This window comes from Chiloscyllium plagiosum, chromosome 43 (assembly GCF_004010195.1).
Source record: "Chiloscyllium plagiosum isolate BGI_BamShark_2017 chromosome 43, ASM401019v2, whole genome shotgun sequence".
Lineage (NCBI taxonomy): Eukaryota > Metazoa > Chordata > Chondrichthyes > Orectolobiformes > Hemiscylliidae > Chiloscyllium > Chiloscyllium plagiosum.
In genome coordinates, this window is record NC_057752.1 from 7,093,726 (window position 1) to 7,114,227 (window position 20,502).

Below are 20,502 nucleotides of genomic sequence, written 5' to 3' on the forward strand. Positions count from 1 at the left end.
ATTCAACAGTATTTTAGGGGTAGATGTATCTTGGAAAGTATTTCATTGCCTCTTGTCCAGGTTTACTTTAGACTAATTGAGGTCAATTGGTATTGTTAATCAACAATTCCATTATTGTTTGATCATATGACTACCAGGAAATGTAGAAGGCAAACAAAATGAACCTCGATAGTTTCCCTCCAAGATAAATTATAAAGTCGAGCAGAATACAATATTGTGCCTTCAATTGCTTTTTGTGGTTTGGTCTTTTGACAGGGTCTCCTAATGACGGACACAGAAGGAACAAAGAGAACTTTTCCCCTCGACAGTCAACGGGCTACAAATCCTGGAATTCTGATCTTTATCCCATTTGGAAGAATGGGGACTCTAGATGGCATGACTGTTGGAAAGGTGAGAATGTGAGACTGAAGTATATTACACATTTTGATTGTCAAAATTGGACTGATTTATGAAAATCAGTAAATACTAGAATACTTAGTAAAGCTGGCCCGAGCACTTCAGAATTTAATGAATTATTCACTCCTTGCAGGACATAGAAGAATTTTGTATTTCTTTGCACAAAAGCCTCAATCCTAAGTCAAGCAAAGGTTTATTAGTATGATAGGAAAGCCATTCTGCAAAACACTGTGTATCAATTGCACCTCATTTTTCCTTTTATATTCCCCATTTTCCATTCACAGCACCCCATTGACTGACTGTATCTTTCCTGTCCAACTGAAATTTGTTCAATCCTTCATTCTTTCCTTGCTCATGTGCATTTTCTTTCCTTTATGCTCAATCCTTCCCATCTCTGTCAATGTCTCCTGCCCCATAACGCTCCAAGAACTCTGTATACCTACAATTCTGAGCTCTTGTGGATCCCCCTCTTCCTTAATCCCATAATTGATGGCCATGCCATTAGCTCTTCAGGCCTAAACTCTGGAATACCCTAACCAACCATCCCTGTCCCTTCACCTCTCCAATTAAAAGATGCTATTTCTTTGACCACGGTTTTGATCATATCTCCTACTATTTCCTTGTTGGCTTGATGTCTGATAATGTTCCTGTGAAGTGTTTTGGGACATTTCACAATATTATGTACATGCAAGTTGTTGATATCTCAGGTTGTTCACACTAATCAATCTTGATGTTCTAATTTAGAATTCAAACAATGCGGTAACAATATTAAAAATAGTCCTTTCCAAACTTCCTGGTGCACAAATTTCAAAAAAGACAACCAGAGAATATAAAACACAAAAATAAGTAAGAATTAAGTGCCTGCATTGCCAGAGGTTTAGGAATTTGAATGTGACCACATTCTCTACTTAACATGTAACATTATATTGATAGTACTACCTATTGGTACAGTAGCTTTGGATTCCTCGCATGACACATTATTTTTAATATGCAGTAGATCCCTGAAAGATTTATATATTTATTTTAATACTACTGCCAAGTTTCTTTGGTGTAGGTATTCAAAAACCTATATCATAGCTAGAGCATCATCCCTTGTCTGAGTTTTTGTGCATCAGCGGAATGGATCTGGGGATATGTGCAAAATGAGCAACTATTGTTGCTTTTAATAAATAACTGAGAAAATAAGTTCATTTGTAAGTATGCAAACAATTCCAAGATCAATTTGAAATATTGCAACAACTAGATGTTGAACCTAACCCATGTACAATCTCTCTGTTAGTTCAAAGCAGATGGACACTGCCCTGAAAGTGTGGGTTAGTGGTACCATGAAGATCAAGATCCTAATGGGATACTATTCATTCTGTTTATAAACACATCTTCCACCAGTTCTTGTTGTTCTAAGGACAAGTAGCCAAGGTTTGTGGACAGCTCATGGGCTTGCCTAAAAGTAACCTACATGTTTAAGTGCTACACATTCAGATTTTCTCCTTATTCACAGGTGGACCAATTTCACTTGAAGTTAACAACGATGCCCCCACTTTAACTGGTGCTAAAGCCACATTCTACATTAACTTGAAATTCCCTCAGAATCAGACCATCCAGGCTGATGGTGAGATTGTTTGGACTGAAAACTGTACTTTAAATGGTAAGATTGTGATCTTTTGCCGAATAAATAGCTGAAAATGACCAGCAGCCATATCAAACAATAACAGGATTTGGAATGGTTTAGCTAATCAGAATAGTATTATGATTTAAAATAGTAGGTCCTTGAGGGTGGTAATACCTGGGCTATTGCCAGTGCCAGATGCTCGTGAGAATAGGAATAGGAGGATGGACCAGATGAATGCATGGATGAGGAGCTGATACAGAGGGCAAAAATTCACATTTTTGGACCATTGGGGTAGAAATGACCCGTATAAGAGGAACGGATTTTGCCTGAATTGGAAGGAGACCAATATTTTTGCAGGGAAATTTGCTGGCGCTACTCAGGAGGCTTTAACCTAGTAAGTGGGGGTGGGGTGGTGGGAGGGAACCAAAGCAATAGTGAGAAAAGAGAAAAGTCTGAGGCTGGTTCAGTAGATAAGGGGGAGCAAGTCTAACAGTCAAGGCAGACAAGAGCTTTACAGAGAATGAGGTAAGACTGATAAATTAAACTGCATTTGCTTCAATACAAGAGGCCTGAAAGGTAAGACAGATGAACTTAGGGCATGGTTGGGAACATGAAACTGGGATATCAGTTATTATAGAAATGCAGCTCAGGGATGGACAGCTTGATGTTCTGGGGTATAGATGTGCCAAGAAGGATGGAAGGGAGGCAAGACATTAGGAAGATTGGCGTTTTTGGTTAGGGACAACATTATGGATGTAATTAGGCACGATATTCTTGGGAGATCGTCCAGTGAAGTTATATGGGTGGAAATTAAAAATAAGAAAGGGATGATCACCTTGTTGGGATTGTATTATAGGCCCCCAATAGTCAGAAGAAAATTGAGAAACAAATGTGCAAGGAGATCTCAGATATGTGTAAGAAAAAAGGTTGTAATACTAAGGGATTTTAACTTTCCAAGCATAGACTGGGACTATCATATTATTAAAGGCTTGGATGGGGAGGAATTTGTGCACGAGAAAACTTTCTTATTCAATATATGGATATACCCACTAAAGAAGGAGCAATACTTGACCTTCTGTTGGGAAATAAAGTAGGGCAGTGGGGGAGCACTTTGGGGCCAGTCACCATAATTCTATTAGTTTTAAAATAACGATGAAAAAGGATTGACCGGATAAAAAAGGTAAAGTTCTAAATTGGAGTAGGGCCAATTTTGACAGTATTCGACAGGAACTTTCAAACATTGATTGGGGGAGGCTATTCGCAGGTAAAGGGATGGTTGGGAAATGAGAGACGCTTAAAAATGAGATAATGAGAGTTCAGAGACAGTATGTACCTTTTAGGGTGAAGGGGCAAGGCTGGTAGGTATAGGGAATGCTGAATGACTAGAGAAATTGAGGCTCTGGCCAAGAATAAGAAGAAAGCATATGAATAGGGATCGAGTAAATCCCTAGAAGAGTATAAAGGCAGTAGGAGTATACTTAAGAAGGAAACCAGGGCAAAAAGGGGACATCAGATAGTTTTGGCAAATAGAGTTAAGGATAATCCAAAGAGATTCTCTAAGTACATTACAGGCAAAAGAATTATTAGGGAGAGAATAGGACCCCTTAAAAATCAAAGTGGCCATCTATGCGTGGAACCATGGGTGAGATACTAAACAAATATTTTGCATCAGTATTTATTGTGGAGAAGGACACAGAAGCTAGGGAACTTGGGGAAATAAATAATGATGTCTTGATTTTAGGCCTTATCAATGCAATGGTTCCAGCCCAGCCGCAGAAAGAAGGAAACTAAAAGAAGCACTCCCTCTTTACCACAAGTCGCACACTCTCAGGGACTTTTGTTTCCAGTCAGGATCTGCACGGGAACCTCTGAAGTTTTTTAGGAGCTACACTAGTAGAATTTTTTAGGGAATTTATGACTTTTCAAGGCAAGTAGGAACAAGTTCAGGTGGTTGCCATTGGCTTAATCGCTCACTCCTTGAGTAACTTTACCTCCTAGCTGGCTCATTGTTCTCTACTTCTCTCTCTCTACTAGAGGTTAGACTGATGCACGACTCGGGCTGAGGACCGGCCATTGGGAGGGGGGGAAACAGAGAGCAGTGACATTTGTGATCTCTGATAGTGTTGTAACAGTAACATAGCTGTAACATATACAACCTGCCTATGATCACAAATCATCCATCCTAGTCATTCCAGGATGGTTGGCAAACCTATATCAAATTGAGGTATTTAAGTTGCTTCAAGTAAGATGGACAGACAGAGAGAATCAGAGCCAGGCTGGTCAAGGGTGATGTTCAGAAGCACTTTTCCACAGAAAGAGTTGTGAAAATCTGGAAAATCCTCTCCCTGAAAAAGCTGGCTTAGGCTAGGGTCAATTGAAAATGTTAAAACTGAGATTTATAAATCTGTTATATAAGTGTTACTAAGGGATATGGAATCAAAATGGGTAACGGTCTCGCCATGAACTAGTGGTTCATGGGGCTGAGCGTCTTATTCGTGTTCATATTTACTTTAACTGTTATTGCTCCAAATTTAAACACTGCATACTTCACTTTATTCTAAATCTTTTCAGAAATCAGAACAGACATTTACATGCAAGTCTATCTTATAAATTTAAAACTATCTGAAGTTCACTTCAAAGTTCTGATTGCCTTTTCTATGTGGGAATGTTATTTTAAAGATTTTACTCACCAAGTAAATAGAAAGTGAGTTATAGAAGGGTTACATGGACACATATTGGGAGCAAAGTGTAATGTGTTATTTAGTTGCTGGCCATGAAGGTTGTGTTTTATTTGTATAAACTTGTATTGTATTTGCCAAGAAAGCTATCTGTCAAAAAATATCTCTAAAGACACCAAGGACTGAATTCCAGCTTCAAGGATTTTATGCCTAATATGGTGTGGATACAATTCTTATCAACTCAGTTCAAGTAGCTAAGATTTTCTACTTCAGTGTTTCTGCACATGAGGAATGCATATGAGGAAATATTATCCCTTTCCCAGCTTGAGATTTTCTGTCCAAAACAAAATGAGTAGTTTGAAAAATCCAGACTGGATGTATAAAGTTTCCTGCCATGTATTCCTTGTGTTCATCAGGAGTGCTGATTGGAAAATGCCATTAATTGTAAGAATGCATCATATTTAGTGATATTTTATGTGTGAGGCATATGAATTTGCCTGCGTGTATTCTACAGGTACGCAAATAACTGCTGGTGAGTCAGTGTATCCTAATAATACATGGCAGAATGGTGACAAGATGTTTCCGGATGGAAGGCCCTTTCCAAGAATCGCAAAGAAGAAACGATCCAAATTTATCTTTGTATGGCAAACTCTAGGTAAATGAATGATTTAACTTGGCTTTTTAAGAATGAATTATCCAAGATCTCCATTTCTGTAAAATATGAGTCAGCAAGGAAGGTTGGGCATTTCGAATGAACTCTGCACATATATCGTGCAGTGAAACTGAGGTTAGATGATTTATTATAGGATTTTTAGTTGCTCACAAGGCTGATCTCCATTTAGCTACATAAGTGTTTTTTGATAAAGGCAACATGAAATAATGCATATTACACTAAAAAGGCAGATATTTTTCAAGGAATGAGTTGGGAATGATTAACAAGTATTCAAAATTCATAGAAAACAAGGCTGTTGAGGTGATTCAGTCTCCAGATACATACATCCCTCTAAAATAGATACAACTGCATGTGAAGTAATATATATAATTCTGGCACAATGGTTTCTGAAGATGTTCAGCTGCATCAGACAAAGTCTCATGGACTTTTAATAGACTAAGAAAAGAATACTTAAGCTTATACTTGTTGGAACTTTCTTTGTTAAGATCGAAAGAATGAACAGTTCAAGAACTTTGAAATTGATGATTGGGTAAATGATGTCTGGCATCTCAAGGAATTGGCATACTGATCTTTTTTTTTGAATTGTCATCAGGAAAGTACCAGCAGGTTGTGGATGGGCCATCATCTCTGGTGGTTATTGACACAACAGATGTCCCATTAGGTTCCTACACCATGGAGGTAACTGTATATCATTATCGTGGACGCCAGAAATTCATTCCAATTGGAAAAGCTAATTCACAGTTTACAATTATTGGTAAGAGGCTGGATTGGATACTGAAACCATTTGACAAAGTATGTGGTTTGGTTCTGTTTGGAAGTTGGCTTTTGAAAATTCAATAAAAACACATTCACTTTCAGCCACAGTAACCCATGTTTATATAGATATTTGGTCGGAAGTATTTAAAGGAGTATGTTGTACATTACAATACCAGTACAAATCCCTAAAAGGCAAAGGTTCTCTATGTAGTTAACTGACCATGGTTAACAAATGAACTAGGAGGCAAGGGCAATTAGAGTTGAGACTGTGGTGCTGGAAAAGCACAGCAGGTCAGGCAGCATCCGAGGATTCCTGATGAAGGGCTTTTGCCCAAAATGTCGATTCTCCTGCCCTCAGATGCTGCCTGACCTGCTGTGCTTTTCCATCACCACACTCTCGACTCTGATCTCCAGCATCTGCAGTCTCACTTTCTCCAAGGACAATTAGAGATCTAGAAGACCAAACTCCAAATCCATACCTTAAGGCATTCTCCAAAGTTTACATTGTCCTGCCTTGGAAATACATTGCCATTTGTTCATTGTCACTGGATTAACATCCTACAACACCTGACCTAATAGCATTTTGGTAATAACTTCATATATAACGAAAGTATTTAGGAATGCCCATAATCTCCTTCTCAACACCAACTAGGAATAAGCAATAAATTCTGACTTTTCCAATAAAGCCCTCCACCCCCAACTCCAACATTTAAAGAAGAGGGTAGGAAATCTATAAAAAAACAATGTGGATGCAGGGAACATAATGAGATACAAATATGAGGTTAAAACAACTTACAAGGGACATCAAAGCTAACAGCAAAAGTTATATAAGTATATTAAAATAAACAAAGGTAAAGGGGAATATGGGCCCTTTAAAGATAGCTGCAGGCAGTAAAAATAGGCAATAAAGAAATGGAAAGCACTTTGTATCTGACTGCACAGTAAAGATTAGATTAGATTACATTACAGTGTGGAAACAGGCCCTTTGGCCCAACATGTCCACACCGACCCGCCGAAGTGCAACCCACCCATACCCCTATATTTACCCCTTACCTAACACTACGGGCAATTTAGCATGGCCAATTCACCTGACCTGCATTTCTTTGGACTGTGGGAGGAAACCGGAGCACCCGGAGGAAACCCACGCAGACACGGGGAGAATGTGCAAACTCCACACAGTCAGTCGCCTGAGGCGGGAATTGAACCCGGGTCTCAGGCGCTGTGAGGCAGCAGTGCTAACCACTGTGCCACCGTGCCGCCCACAAAGGACGACAACAAAATACCAGCAGTATAAGGGATCCTAGTCAAGAGAATGAGTCTGGTGGATTGAATGTAAGTTTTAAAATGGGAATGAAGAAAATAATGAGATAGGTAAATCTCCAGTCCCTATTTGTTTTGATCTGATAGATTAAAACAAAGAAAATTGTAATGGTTACTTATAATTTTCTAATGTGCACTTTGTTCAGGAATCGTGCTTTTAGGACTGGAAAATAACGAATGAGGCTGCATCACTTAGAGGGAGCAAGAAACCAAGTAACTTTAGACCTGTCAGTTGTAGGGAACTTACTGGAATCTATTACTAGAGACAGAGTGGTTAAGCATTTGGATGAGTGTGAACTGATCAAAGAGAGTCAGTATGAATTTGTGAAGGAAAAGCAGAATATTGCAGATGGTGGAAATCAGAAATAAAAATAGAAAATGCTGGAAAAGACCTATCCGTTTAGGCAGCACTTGTGTAGACAGAGAAACAAGAGCTAACATTTCAGGTCAGTAACCTTTTAGCAGAAAGAAAAGAACTTGGAGATGTAATAGGTTTTGAACAACAGGTGTGTGGGAAAAGCACAAAAGGAAGGTCGGTGATAGGGTGGAAGACAGGAGAGATTGAATGATAGAACTGATAGTCCTAATGGAAGTGGAGGCGGGACAAAAAAAATTCAAAAGAAACAAAATGGGGACAATGAAATTGTTGAGCTCAACTTTGTGTGTAATGTCCTTAGTCGAAAGGTGAGGTGCTGGTGCAGTTCCTTGAGCTCACGTTGATCCTCACTGGAACAGTGCAGCAGGCCAAAGTCAGAGACGTGAGTGTGAGAGCAAGGTGGAAAATTAAACCAACAGGCCACCAGAAACTTGGGAATCATGCTTGTGAACAAATGGAGGTGTTCTGTAAGTCTTTCACCCAATTTTAAATTTGGTCTAGTCTATGTCGAGGAGACCAACTTGGAAGCAGCATCACTCATTTTGATCCCTGGCCAACTGCACTGTTCCAGGGAGGCTCAACATGAGTTTGAGGAACAGGATGAATATATCCCAAATAGGCATTTTACAACCTCCTTGTGGCAACAATTTCAGACTGTAAATACTTGTTCCTACTTGTTTCCATTTCTCAGTTCATTTTGTTTCCTTTCAGATAGCTCAGGTAGGGGAATGATATGGATGTTTCTTCTATGAACATATGGAAGTCATTAATAAATGAATCAATAAATGCACACAGAATTGTTAGTAACTTTGTAATATATCAGCAATTGGCTGCAAGTTAGGAGGAGGCAGAATATGCATTTTAGAGAATTAGTGTGATGTGATGTTTCCCCACTGATCTGTAGTGTCGCCTCAGGTTTTCATCATACTTAATGACTTGCAGATTCAACCAAACAAAGCCCTGGGTGAAAGGTTTGAGGACGGACCTTGAGTACAGAAGATTTTGGGGTGATCTAATTGAGGTCACTGAAACGAAAAAAGGGATCCGAAGGGCAGACACCGAGAAACAGGGGTTGGGGGTGGGGGAGGCTATGTTTATAATGCCAGATCATTTACAAGTTAAATCAGGATGCACTTTTCTTCAAACAAAGGTCAATTGAAACATGACCTTGTATGCAAGGGTTTTGACACTTTGTTCAGAATGGACAAAAGATTTCTTATATTACTGATAAGCTCACTGCAAATAACAATTGTGTATAATGCTGCTTACTCTCCTCTGACTGACAATTAATATTTGAGTTAATCAGTTAATTCAAACTAGGAATTTGATTAGAAAATAAAATTTCAGAAGCAAGAACAGCAGTATTAGAATGCAATTATTTACATAAATTTAAGAATTCAATTTCAGAACAATGAAACATTGCCAGCTGGTTTAAATCCTGTCTATGACATTACTCTTGTACCAATGTGACATAAGGTAATTTATAAATAAACTTGGCTATTCGTCGAGTATTTTACTCTGCTCCATAATCTAACTCAACTATGTTAAGAGCAGGTAATCATGAAACATACATATGCCCAAGACCCAACTTTAATCTTTAAACTGTTTCCTTTAAGAAACATGCAGTAGACAGTTCTGGTAGATTTGTAAATTGAACTCACTTGCAAACCAGTCATACAAGATGACTGCCATAACCCTATCAGCCTGTAGCATTCTGCCTCCTTTCAATTAATTTATGCCAACCACTTTATCTCTCTCTCCATCATCAATCTTGAACAAGGCTAATCAATGTCTAAAATCACCCTGAAGCTGAAACAAATTTGTCCACCTAAACAGCTGCTTAGCATTATATGTCCATATCATTATTTATACCAATGGCCAGATTTTCAGTTTATCGAATTATACATGTTCCCTGCACAAGGCCTAAGCAACATTGTCCTTTATGAGTAATTCTGCAAACAAAGTGTGGAAAACTGTGGGTAATCAATTTACCATGCTGCTGGCTAATCCGGCAATGCTGCCAAAAACCTTGACTGCACTGGTAATCGAAAATCAGCTTTTATATTTCCACCAGGAGAGTAGACCAAATCCAGTTCCTAATTATATACCGGAACCCTCAGTATTAAGCCACTTCTCAATGATAATGAGGATTCTTCATTAAGAATCTCCTTTCTTTAGGGTTCTGAGTATATGGCTTATATTTTACTCAGGGTAGGAGATGATGAAATAAATTTGAATAAATAAATGAAATATTCCCTTCCCTTCTTAAGTTATCCAGAGGTGAGAGTGTACAATTATGTTCCTAGCATTATAATTGTTCTTAGCATTTAGTAAAGTTTGAGTCAGTGTGACTTGTTTTAAATGTGCTTTTCATGTAAAATCTTTTAATGCAGTTCCTAAGATGAATCTGAGATATTATCAATGGAAACTAGATGTTCTTGCGGCTTTTTAAAACTAGTTGTTAGATAATAGTATTTATATTAGTGTTTTTTTTAACTTCAGCTTTGAATTCTGTACTAATTTGATTTTCTTTCTCCATGCAGATCAGATTCCATTCTCTGTTGAGATTTCTCAGATTAGTGATCTCAATGATGCTGACAACAGTTTCATACAGAACCGGGCTATTCTGTTTGGAATTAAACTCCATGACCCTAGCCTATATTTAAAAGATGCTGATATCAGCTTCTCTTGGGATTTTGGAGATGGAAGTGGTACCCTAATCTCCCGGGTCCCCACAGTGACGCACACGTACCTTTCAACAGGAGCATTCAAACCACAAGTATTCCTACAGGCTGCCATCCCATCAACTGTGTGTAGCACAGCCAACCCGACTATTGGGAATTCAACTCCAATGATCTCAACTATAACCTCTGACCCCTCATCACCTCTGTCTCTCATAGGATCTTCTGTTGTGACCTCTGATCTGATTGTATCCTCAGTAACTAGTGAGCCTACTACACAGGAGGTTGCTACAGGTAGGAGCAATCCAGGGTAATAAACAGTAGGACCAAACTGACATGGTTCATAGTTCACTCTTAGCTGCAAAAAGTAAACATGAAAACTGAGTAAAGGAAACAGTAATCTGGGTTTCTGTTATGTCAGTTCTGAAAGGCCCATATTCAAACTCTTCATGGGAAAAGTATGAATAAAAACTTGCATTTATATAGCACCCTCAATGTCTTAAAACTTCCTAAGGCACTTCATATTAGTGTTATCAAACAAGTTGATGCCAAGCCACTGGGAAAACAACTAAACAGTTGGTCAAAGGTTTCAAAGAGCAGCTTGCAGGAAATAAGGGGTTAAGAGAGGTTGGGGGGAAGAATTTCACTGCTAAGGAGTAAATCACGATCATTAGTGAGGTGAAAATTGGGTATGCATAAGAGCACAGAGATCTTGAAGTCTTATAAGACTGGAAGAAATTATAGAGATAGGGTGGGATAAGACCCTGGATTTGAAAGCAAGGATAGGACTTTTAAAATTTTAGGTTTTACTGGACTGGCAGCCAATGTAAATAAACCAGCATGGGGTGATGAGTGAACAAGACTTAGCATGAGTTAAGATAGGGGCAACAGAGGTTTGAATTAACTCAAGTTTATGAAGGATTGCAGACTTGGCAGGAAAGCATTAGAAATAGTTGATTTTGGAGGTAACCATGATATGGATGAAAATTTCAGCAGCAGATGAGCTAAGGCTGGGGCAGACATGAGTAGTGTTATAGATGTAGAAGTAACAGGTGGTCTTGGTGATGGATTAGATATAGGGAATTTATCTTCTAGAATATTGAAGCATTAGCTTTATTTATCTCCAAAACTAGAAATACCACTAAGTGAGAAGGAATTTCTTCTCTCCAAGGGTCACTGGTCTTTGGAATTCTCTTTTCACATAGTGTGCTGGAGGTTGGGTCATTGAATGAGTTAGACAGATTTTTGATCAACGAGGGAATAAAGGGTTATGGAGGACAGGCAGGAAAGCAGAGTTAAGGCTACTATCAGATTATTCATGATCTTTTTGAATGGAGAAGCAACCTCAAGGGGCCAAATGGTTTACTCTTGTTCCTATTTAAATTGTTTGGAGGCACAATCAAAGTCATAAGGTCAAACTATTGTGCAACATGTTTGTGTAAGGGTGCAGTTTATTGTCTCAGCAACGGTGATCTGTTTCTGGGTTTTAAATATATATAGCTATCTTTTTTACTGGTTAAATATTGTAATGTGATGTAGCCAAACTCAGTCCTGTTCGAATCAAGCTATTTTTGTTGAGGTTCTCCCATTCACTGATACAGTAACCAACGTTTTTGATGGCAAGGAAAGCACTCTAGTAACATTATATCACAATGATTGCAAATAAAGTCTTTCAACCAGTGGAAGCACAATTTGAATGTGATTTGTCAAAATTTGTCTGCCTGTCTTTCTTTTCCTTCTCCTTCCAAATAAAAGTAAATGGACAGTTTTAGTTCACTGCACACTAGGTAGCTTGGTTAGGGAACTGGCCTGCTGAAATACGTTTAAATAACTAGTAATTTGAGGTAATTTCCAAACAACACATTGACTGAGAACACTAGCACAGCATTAATTTTGCTGGATGAGTAATTGAGAAGGCTGGATTTATGATCCAGAGACAGGAGTTCAGTTACCAAATCAGCAACTGGTGAACTTAAGTCCAGTCAATAAATAAACCCAGAATTAGAAAGCTAGTATTCACGATCGTGAAACTACTGGATTGTTGTGAAATCCATGTGGTTCACTGAAGTTCTTTAGGGAAAGAAATTTGCTGACCTCACCTGGCTTGACCAACATGTGACTCAGACCCACAGTAATGTGGTAATGTCCACTGTGATGGCTGAGCAAGCCACTCTGTTTGGAGCAATTATGGATGGATAATGAATGCCAGTCTTGCCAGTGATGCCCACATCCTGTGGATAAATAACAAAAAGCTTGACTACTAAAGAAAGGCGTTATTTGATGTGAAAAACTCTATCTATACTAAATATGGATATTAAAAGCTTTATTTCTTCAATAATTTTCTGTCAATATTCGTACAACCTAGTTTTTTAAAAGGATTGAATTTAGAATATTAGCAAGTTAAGGTATGTTTATTGAATACTCAAGTTAAATTGAAATTCAAAATTTGCTTTCTACTACATCTGACAAATAATTTGGACTTTAGAACTATGTTTTAATCTTTTTCATAGGAAATACAGCTCCTCCTCAGCCACCAACAGTTGAACCTGTTGCTGTATCAACTCTACTGCCTGATTCCCCAGTACCGCCTTCTGAGCAGCAGACAATCATAATATTCCCCAGTTCTCCAGGAGATCCTATTCCAGTTCCTTCATCTACCATCAGTCCTGTAACCCTTGACTCTGATGATGCAATAAATGCAGCAATCACTGTCTCAGAACAAGCTATAAATGTAGCAACCCCTGTCTCTGATGAAGCTATAAATGCGGCAACCCCTGTCTCTGATGATGCAAGCAATGCAGCAACCCCTGTCTCTGGTGACGCAATAAATGCAGCAACCCCTATCTCTGATGATGCAATTAATGCAGCAATCGCTATCTCAGAACAAGCTATAAATGCAACAACCCCTGCCTCTGATGAAGCTATAAATGCGGCAACCCTTGTCTCCGATGATGCAATAAATGCAGCAACCCCTGTCTCTGATGACGCAATAAATGCAGCAATCGCTGACTCAGAACAAGCTATAAATGCGGCAACCCCTGTCACTGATGAAGCTATAAATGCGGCAACTCCTGTCACTGATGAAGCTATAAACTCAACAACCCCTCCCTCTGATGAAGACATAACTGCAGCAATCACTGTTTCAGACCAATCAACCAGTAAGTCTTACACTATTTTTGGAGATATTTAATTGCTTAGAAAACCTAAAATGCAAATTCTTGAGTAAATCTGAATCTCATGCTCCACTGAGCAATATTAACCAACTGATGTAAATCAATATCATAAATTTGTTGAAATTATGTTTTTGTATAGTCCAATCATACTGTGTGATATAACTGGAAACTGGAAATTTGGAGATCTGAATTTACTGCAACTTAGGGTTTCTTTCTTAATCCATATTGAAAATACTTGCAGTATTGTTTTATACTCTTGAAATACTCTGAAATCTTCAACAACATAATCACAACATGTAAATGCCTGAAGGCAATTGCCATGTCATCAATTTACCAGCTGTGTTTTTCATAATTGAATCTACAGCTCTATCTGCCACAATGCCGATTCCAGAGAGTGAGACAACTACGATGGACACAAATGAAGGACTGATAGTGGTGAAACGACAGGTTATTGAGGATCCAGCAGATAACTGCCTTATCTACCGCTATGGCACCTTCAGTACCACTGTCAATATTGTCCGTGAGTGAGATCAAGACATTCAAATAGATATCTCCACTAATAAGTAGATATTGCTTCAACCAAAATTAACTCCTAACAGCTTCCAAGACTGTTCAATGTTAAATTCTAAACAATGTGAAGTACCATATTACTTTGAAATGTACACAAATGGCTCAGGGAGGCATTCTCTTTCATGCTCCTTACGGGACAGCACCTAGACTCTGGTTACCTCCCATCAAACTGGCTACCATTGGGAGGGTGCAGAGCCACACCCATAATCAGTTGAAAGGTCAACTCTTTCTTTTTCCATTGATGTTGCCTGACCTGCTGAGCATTTCCAGCATTTACTGTTTTACTTCAGATTTCCAGTGAATTATATATTTTGCATTTGTCATACCCTTTTGTTGTCATGCTAATAGTGTTTTGGTGCACCACAGCACTTCGCCTTCAGACTACCTATGATTACCTGGCTTGTATTTGGAGAATTTCTGGTATAATGGTTAGTAATGACCATTGTTCAAAACAGTCTTCAATGTAAATTCCAAGCAAACTTTGACAGTTTTTGAAGCAATAAAACTTTGAACTTTGAAAAGAAACAAACAGCAATATCACTTTGCTATGTTATTTTTAAAACTGGCATTAAGTAACAGCTGAAACTTTATTGCTGGAACAGCACAGCAGGTCAGGCAGCATCCAGGGTGCTGTTCCAGCAATAAAGTTTCAACTTTGATCTCCAGCATCTGCAGACCTCACTTTCTCCATTAAGTAACAGCTACAAAGCTTTTGCATTAAAATAAACAGTGCAATACATTCAATAAATCAAACTGTGATAAGTCAATTGTGTTTGTGCCCCCTGGATCCCACTTCAATATGCAATTGCATTGAAGGGTCAGATCAGCCTAAATGGTTGCAAAACAATAATAGAGCTAGCTTCAGGATAAGGCATTTCAAAAATTTGAGCAATAGGTGGCAGTAGTAACATGAGTAGTGGTCACCACTGATAGGGTGCTGTTGTCAAACCAAGAAGACGTTCTATCTATCACACAAATGAGTAATGTGGTCGATGTATTTCAGTGTTGGTGTGATGCTAGGTATGTAGAGCATATGTCCCAAAGATTGACAGATCATATCAAACAGCATGTCCCTCTCCACAACAGGCAAGATACTGACCAAACCCAACCAGCCTGCACTTGTAAAACTCACAACATAGTGTTCAACAATAGATATGATTCTGTGATTGGATAACATTTACTAAACAATCCTGAATATTTAATAATTATACTGACAATTAATTTGAGATTGTCAGTCAGCCTGCAGTGTGGTACACTTCTACGTACTGGAAGATATGTCTATTAATATACAAGGTCCTGTACTTTGCAGACAGAAGACAGAAGTAACATGTGCACACATTGTGTTAAAGTACCTATTCGAGACGGCTCAGGGAATCCCTGATGGACTTGACCTATGGCCTCTCTTGGTTCGTCCCGCAGATCATACTCTGTGATAGTCTGGAATATAAACCTCTTAAAAACAGTTTAGTTTAAATTATTACCTTTATTTACCAATGGCATCTATGTTATTACACAATAACATAGATACCTACAAGCCAGGTTTGAGCTAAGGTTCTAAAACAATGAGCAGAGTAGTGGCTCTTGCCCCTAAGAGCTCGCTCAGGCTACTCCCCTTATTGCTGCAAACAAACTGGCTTTATACAGAAATTGGTATTAAAATTACAAAAACACCACATGTCCTTCATCAGATAAGCAGCAATAAAATGGCAAAAGTTTGCAGAGGAAGAGAAACGCATTGACAGTTGTGTGTACACTTGCCTATTTAAGCTACATGCACATCAAAGTGGGAAACCTTGATCTAGCCAGGCCCAAATGGCTGATTGCTTTGGCGAGATAACCTTCCCTTTTAACAGTACATCATAACGAAGGATTAGTCTAAACTATGTGGAAAGGTCATGGGGCCACCTCGCTCAGCTGACATGTCCAGTATCATTGTCCTACAAAATGGCTGTTTCTTTTAAAATCATCTTAGATTCCCAGAATGCAACTTAAATTCATAACATTCCCAGATCTCGAGCTCCAGGGGACAACACTCAAACATTTAATCCATCACAAGCCAGTGTTCACTCAAATCAGACAACAAAGAGTTAATCTTTCCACCAGCTTCTGTCCTGGTCTCTTCTCTCTCTCTGTGTGTCCTTTGAACCCTTCAGTCAGTGAATGCAATTTACAGAAGCATTTTTTTCTCTCTCGTTCTCACGTATGAACATCTTCCAACTTTCTTGCTATGTCAGGTTCAGCCTTTGTGTTTTCCTAGCCTGTAAGGGTAGTGAGACATTCACTTCCCAGAACAGTCAAGATGAGGGAGCTGAGCTTCATAAATTCAAATCTGCTCAGTGTGGTAGACATGAAAATGTATCAGTATTGTTCCATTACGTGCATATTCCACTCAGCTTATTAAATTACAAGTTCTTTTCCTATTGAGTATGAGTTTTGTTAAGAGTCTTCGATATAACCAAATGTTTAGTTATCCAACCTCCCACTGTGAAATATGCGCGCTTCCAGTCCCCGGCATGAGAAGGAAGTCCTGCCACACATTCCACAAGTGAACAAATGTTACCACCTTATTAACTCCGATCCATTGACACTAAGAACAGATGTCCCCAATTGTTCTGAACAAATGCACCCCCCCCCTTCCCTTGTAGTCAGGCACTTTCCCATATTTCCTTAGCAGATGTGTACCATGTAAGGCTACAAGCTTTCTCAATTGCTCCTGTTTTTAAGAAAATAAGTGACAACCATTCTCTGGATCATTGCCTAGGTCAATGTTTTGGCCAATGACAGCCTGCATGGTTTAAATTTAAATAAACCTTGGTGGTTAACTGTCAACCATCACCTAACTTGTACATTGTCAATGGAAATACCTCTACCAATCACAATCCACTTGCCAACCAATCATCAAGCTTGTTATACAGCATAATATATCATTCCCCTTTACAATGGCATTCTTGATGAGTACAAATGAGCACAGGGCAAAAATAACTTCAAACAAATGTCTTTTTCATTCTTATTTTTTGTCCTACCAAATGAGTATTAACAGAACTTTCAATGGATTATGTCAATAAAGGCTTTGCATCAATGTTATAATCTCAAACTTATGTTTGTGCTATTTCCCTCGTTCTACTGCTGGTTTTACCAGGTGATCCTTACACTCAAACCTATCACTATAGCCAAGATTAATTGGATTTTTTACCCCTGTACTGTGAGACAAATCGTATCCCAGGGATCTTATTGGAAAAGATGCTGGGATAGGCTATTGCTGGCTTAATGGTTCGTTTTGTGTTTTCTTTCTTTCAGAGGGCATTGAAAGTGTGGAAATTGTGCAAATATCAAACGTGGTGCCAGGATCAGTGGCAGAGATGCAGCAAAATGCTGTGGATTTCACGGTGACTTGTCAGGGAAGGTATGGTATATGAGTTTTGATTTTAATTATTATTTAATATGAACTATTCGATCTGAGATGTAGCTTTACGTCAAGAGCAAGAAAGCAATTACAAGAAGGCAACAAATGAAAGATTTAAATGAAACATTTATGGACGGCACGGCGACTTAGTGGTTAGCACTGCTGCCTTACAGCGCCAGGCACTGGGGTTTGATTCCACCTTCGGGTGACTAAATGTGTGGAGTTTGCACATTCTCCCTGGGTCTGCATTGGTTTCCTCCAGGTGCTCTGGTCTCCTCCCACAGTCCAAAGATGTGCAGGTTAGGTGGATTGGCCATGCTAAATTGCCCATAGTGTGCAGAAATGTGCAGAATAAAGGGATTAGCCCTGGGAAATGCAGGGTTACAGAGATCGGGTAGGAGTTGGGTCTGGGTGGGATGCTCTTTGGAGGGTCAGTGTGGACTTAATGGGCCAAACAGCCTACTCTCACACAGCAGGAATTCTATGATTTTATGATTAAAGCCAACCTATTAATTGGCTCGGAGAAACAATTAACTTTAAATGTACTTCGCATTTGTCGTACCTTTTCCTTGTCACACTTGTGGTGTTACATCAAAGCACATCTTCAGACTACCTATAATTACTTGGCTTTCATGTGGAGAATTTTTTGATGTGATTGCGAGCAATGGCCATTGTCCAAAATACTTCTTCAATGTAGACTCTGAGCAAAATTTGACAGTTTTTGAAGCAATAAAACACTGCTTCTAATTGTAATTCTGTCACTACCCCAACTTGAAAAACCAGTAGTATGATTTTTGATATTTTAGAATTGGAATCCCTACGGTGTGGAAAAAGGCCCTTCCGCCCAACAAGTCCACACCAACCGTCTGAAGATTAACCCACCCAGACCCATTCCCCTATTACTCCACATTTACCCCTGACTAATGCACCTAACCTGCACATCCCTCAACACTATGGACAACTTAGCATGACCAATTCACCTAACCTGCACATCTTTGGACTGTGGGAGGAAACTGGAGCACCCCCACACAGACACGGGGAGAATATGCAAACTCCACACAGACAGTTGCCTCAGGCTGGAATCAAACCCAGGTCCCTGGTGCTGTGAGGCAGCAGTGCTTACCACTGAGCCACCATGCCGCCTGAACAAATGTTAGCAAAATTTCCATTTTTGCATTTGGGCATATTGATGGATCCCAACAGCTTTTCTTCACACCTGCATCCTGACCAAGGATGTGTGTACAAAATTAAAAATCACAGAACACCAGGTTATAGTCCATTGTTCCGTTGTCTTTCCCTTAGGCATCTGTTGATGAAACTGCGGGTGTATCAGCTTTTGGCGAATACATTGTATAGGTGTTCTTCATCCTCTTTTTGCAGTTCTGGTGTACTGCAGTGTGTTATTTGGAAGCACACTAGCTTTCAGAGCTTTTATCAGGTGGTCAGTGACGCTCCGAAAGCTAGTGTGCTTCCAATTAAACCTGTTGGACTATAACCTGGTGTTGTGTGATTTTTAACTTTGTACACCCCAGTCCAACACCGGCATCTTCAAAGGATGTGTGTGGTATTGATGGGGAAAACTGATCCTGTCAAACTTTCCCAATCTAACTCTCAGCGGATCACTTGAGGTATTCTGACAGTTGTGTTTAATGTCTGTTCTTGTGGTGCCATTATATTATAGTGAAGCAACAGGTGCAGGAAAAGAAGGTACAATTTTAAATGCTGTAATTTGTTTTCCAGCTTCCCGAGTGAGATCTGCACTGTTGTCTTGGATGCAGACTGCATAAATCCTCAGCAAACTGATTGTAGTGAAGTACTGCCTGCTGATGAATGTCAGCTTATCCTTCGCCAATTTTTCAACTCCTCTGGAACTTATTGCGTAAATGTCTCGATGACAAATGCAGTCAGCTTGGCTGTTGCTAGTGCCCGTGTTGATGTGAACCCAAGTAAGTCCATCCAAAATGAGTGAATATAATGAAACCCCTGGGGGACATGGGAATAGCTGATGCAGTCTACCTTGAACATGATTATTTAGGATGCATCTTTTATCGCTCCAGTGCATGAATGATCAAAATAGCAATATGAGAACTTACTGGGTTTGTACTATTAAAACCATGAAGTGAAGACCAGTTGTAGTTATCAAGTGAAGTGGGATCAGAGGCCAGGGCAATAACTAAACCAGACTGCACAAATGTGAGTTGCACTGTGATTTCATTGCATTTCACACCGTTGAAATTGAGAAATTAGTCACTACAGGTCTACATGCTCCAATCATATGGTTACACATTTTATGTACCTTTCTTCGACTCCGGGAATTTGTGTTGCAGACGTTTCATCCCCTGTCTAGGTGACATCCTCAGTGCTCAGGAGCCTCCTGTGAAGCGCTTCTGTGATCTTTCCTCCAGCATTTGTAGTGCTTTGAATCTGCCGCTTCCGGTTGTCAGTTCCAGCCGTCCGTTGCAGTGGTCGGTATATTGGGTCCAGATCGATGTGTTTATTGATTGAATCTGTGGATGAGTGCCATGCCTCCAGGAATTCCCTGGCTGTTCTCTGTTTGGCTTGTCCTATAATAGTAGTGTTGTTCCAGTCGAATTCATGTTGCTTGTCATCTGCGTGTGTGGCTACTAAGGATAGCTGGTTGTGTCGTTTCGTGGCTAGTTGGCGTTCATGGATACGGATCGTTAGCTGTCTTCCTGTTTGTTCGATGTAGTGTTTTGTGCAGTCCTTGCATGGGATTTTGTACACTACATTGGTTTTGCTGGGTGTCGGGTCCTTCGTTCTGGTGAGTTGTTGTCTGAGAGTGGCTGTTGGTTTGATGAGGCATGGCACTCATCCACGGATTCAATCAATAAGCACATCGACCTGGA

General features: G+C 39.4%; 1 protein-coding gene across 3 annotated transcripts in view; it reads left to right on the forward strand.

The window, feature by feature from the left end:
- The window catches only part of pmela (premelanosome protein a), a 34,034-nt gene that overhangs the window by 9,926 nt on the left and 3,606 nt on the right, over positions 1-20,502 (forward strand). For 2 of the 3 annotated variants that reach the window (XM_043681877.1, XM_043681878.1), the window contains exons 2-10: positions 256-390; positions 1,895-2,041; positions 5,198-5,338; positions 5,949-6,110; positions 10,352-10,783; positions 13,000-13,647; positions 14,018-14,182; positions 17,530-17,635; positions 19,376-19,581. In XM_043681877.1, the coding sequence (XP_043537812.1) occupies positions 256-390; positions 1,895-2,041; positions 5,198-5,338; positions 5,949-6,110; positions 10,352-10,783; positions 13,000-13,647; positions 14,018-14,182; positions 17,530-17,635; positions 19,376-19,581 (2,142 nt within the window). The remainder of the gene's footprint in view (positions 1-255; positions 391-1,894; positions 2,042-5,197; positions 5,339-5,948; positions 6,111-10,351; positions 10,784-12,999; positions 13,648-14,017; positions 14,183-17,529; positions 17,636-19,375; positions 19,582-20,502) is intronic. The other variant, XM_043681879.1, reaches the window with a different exon arrangement.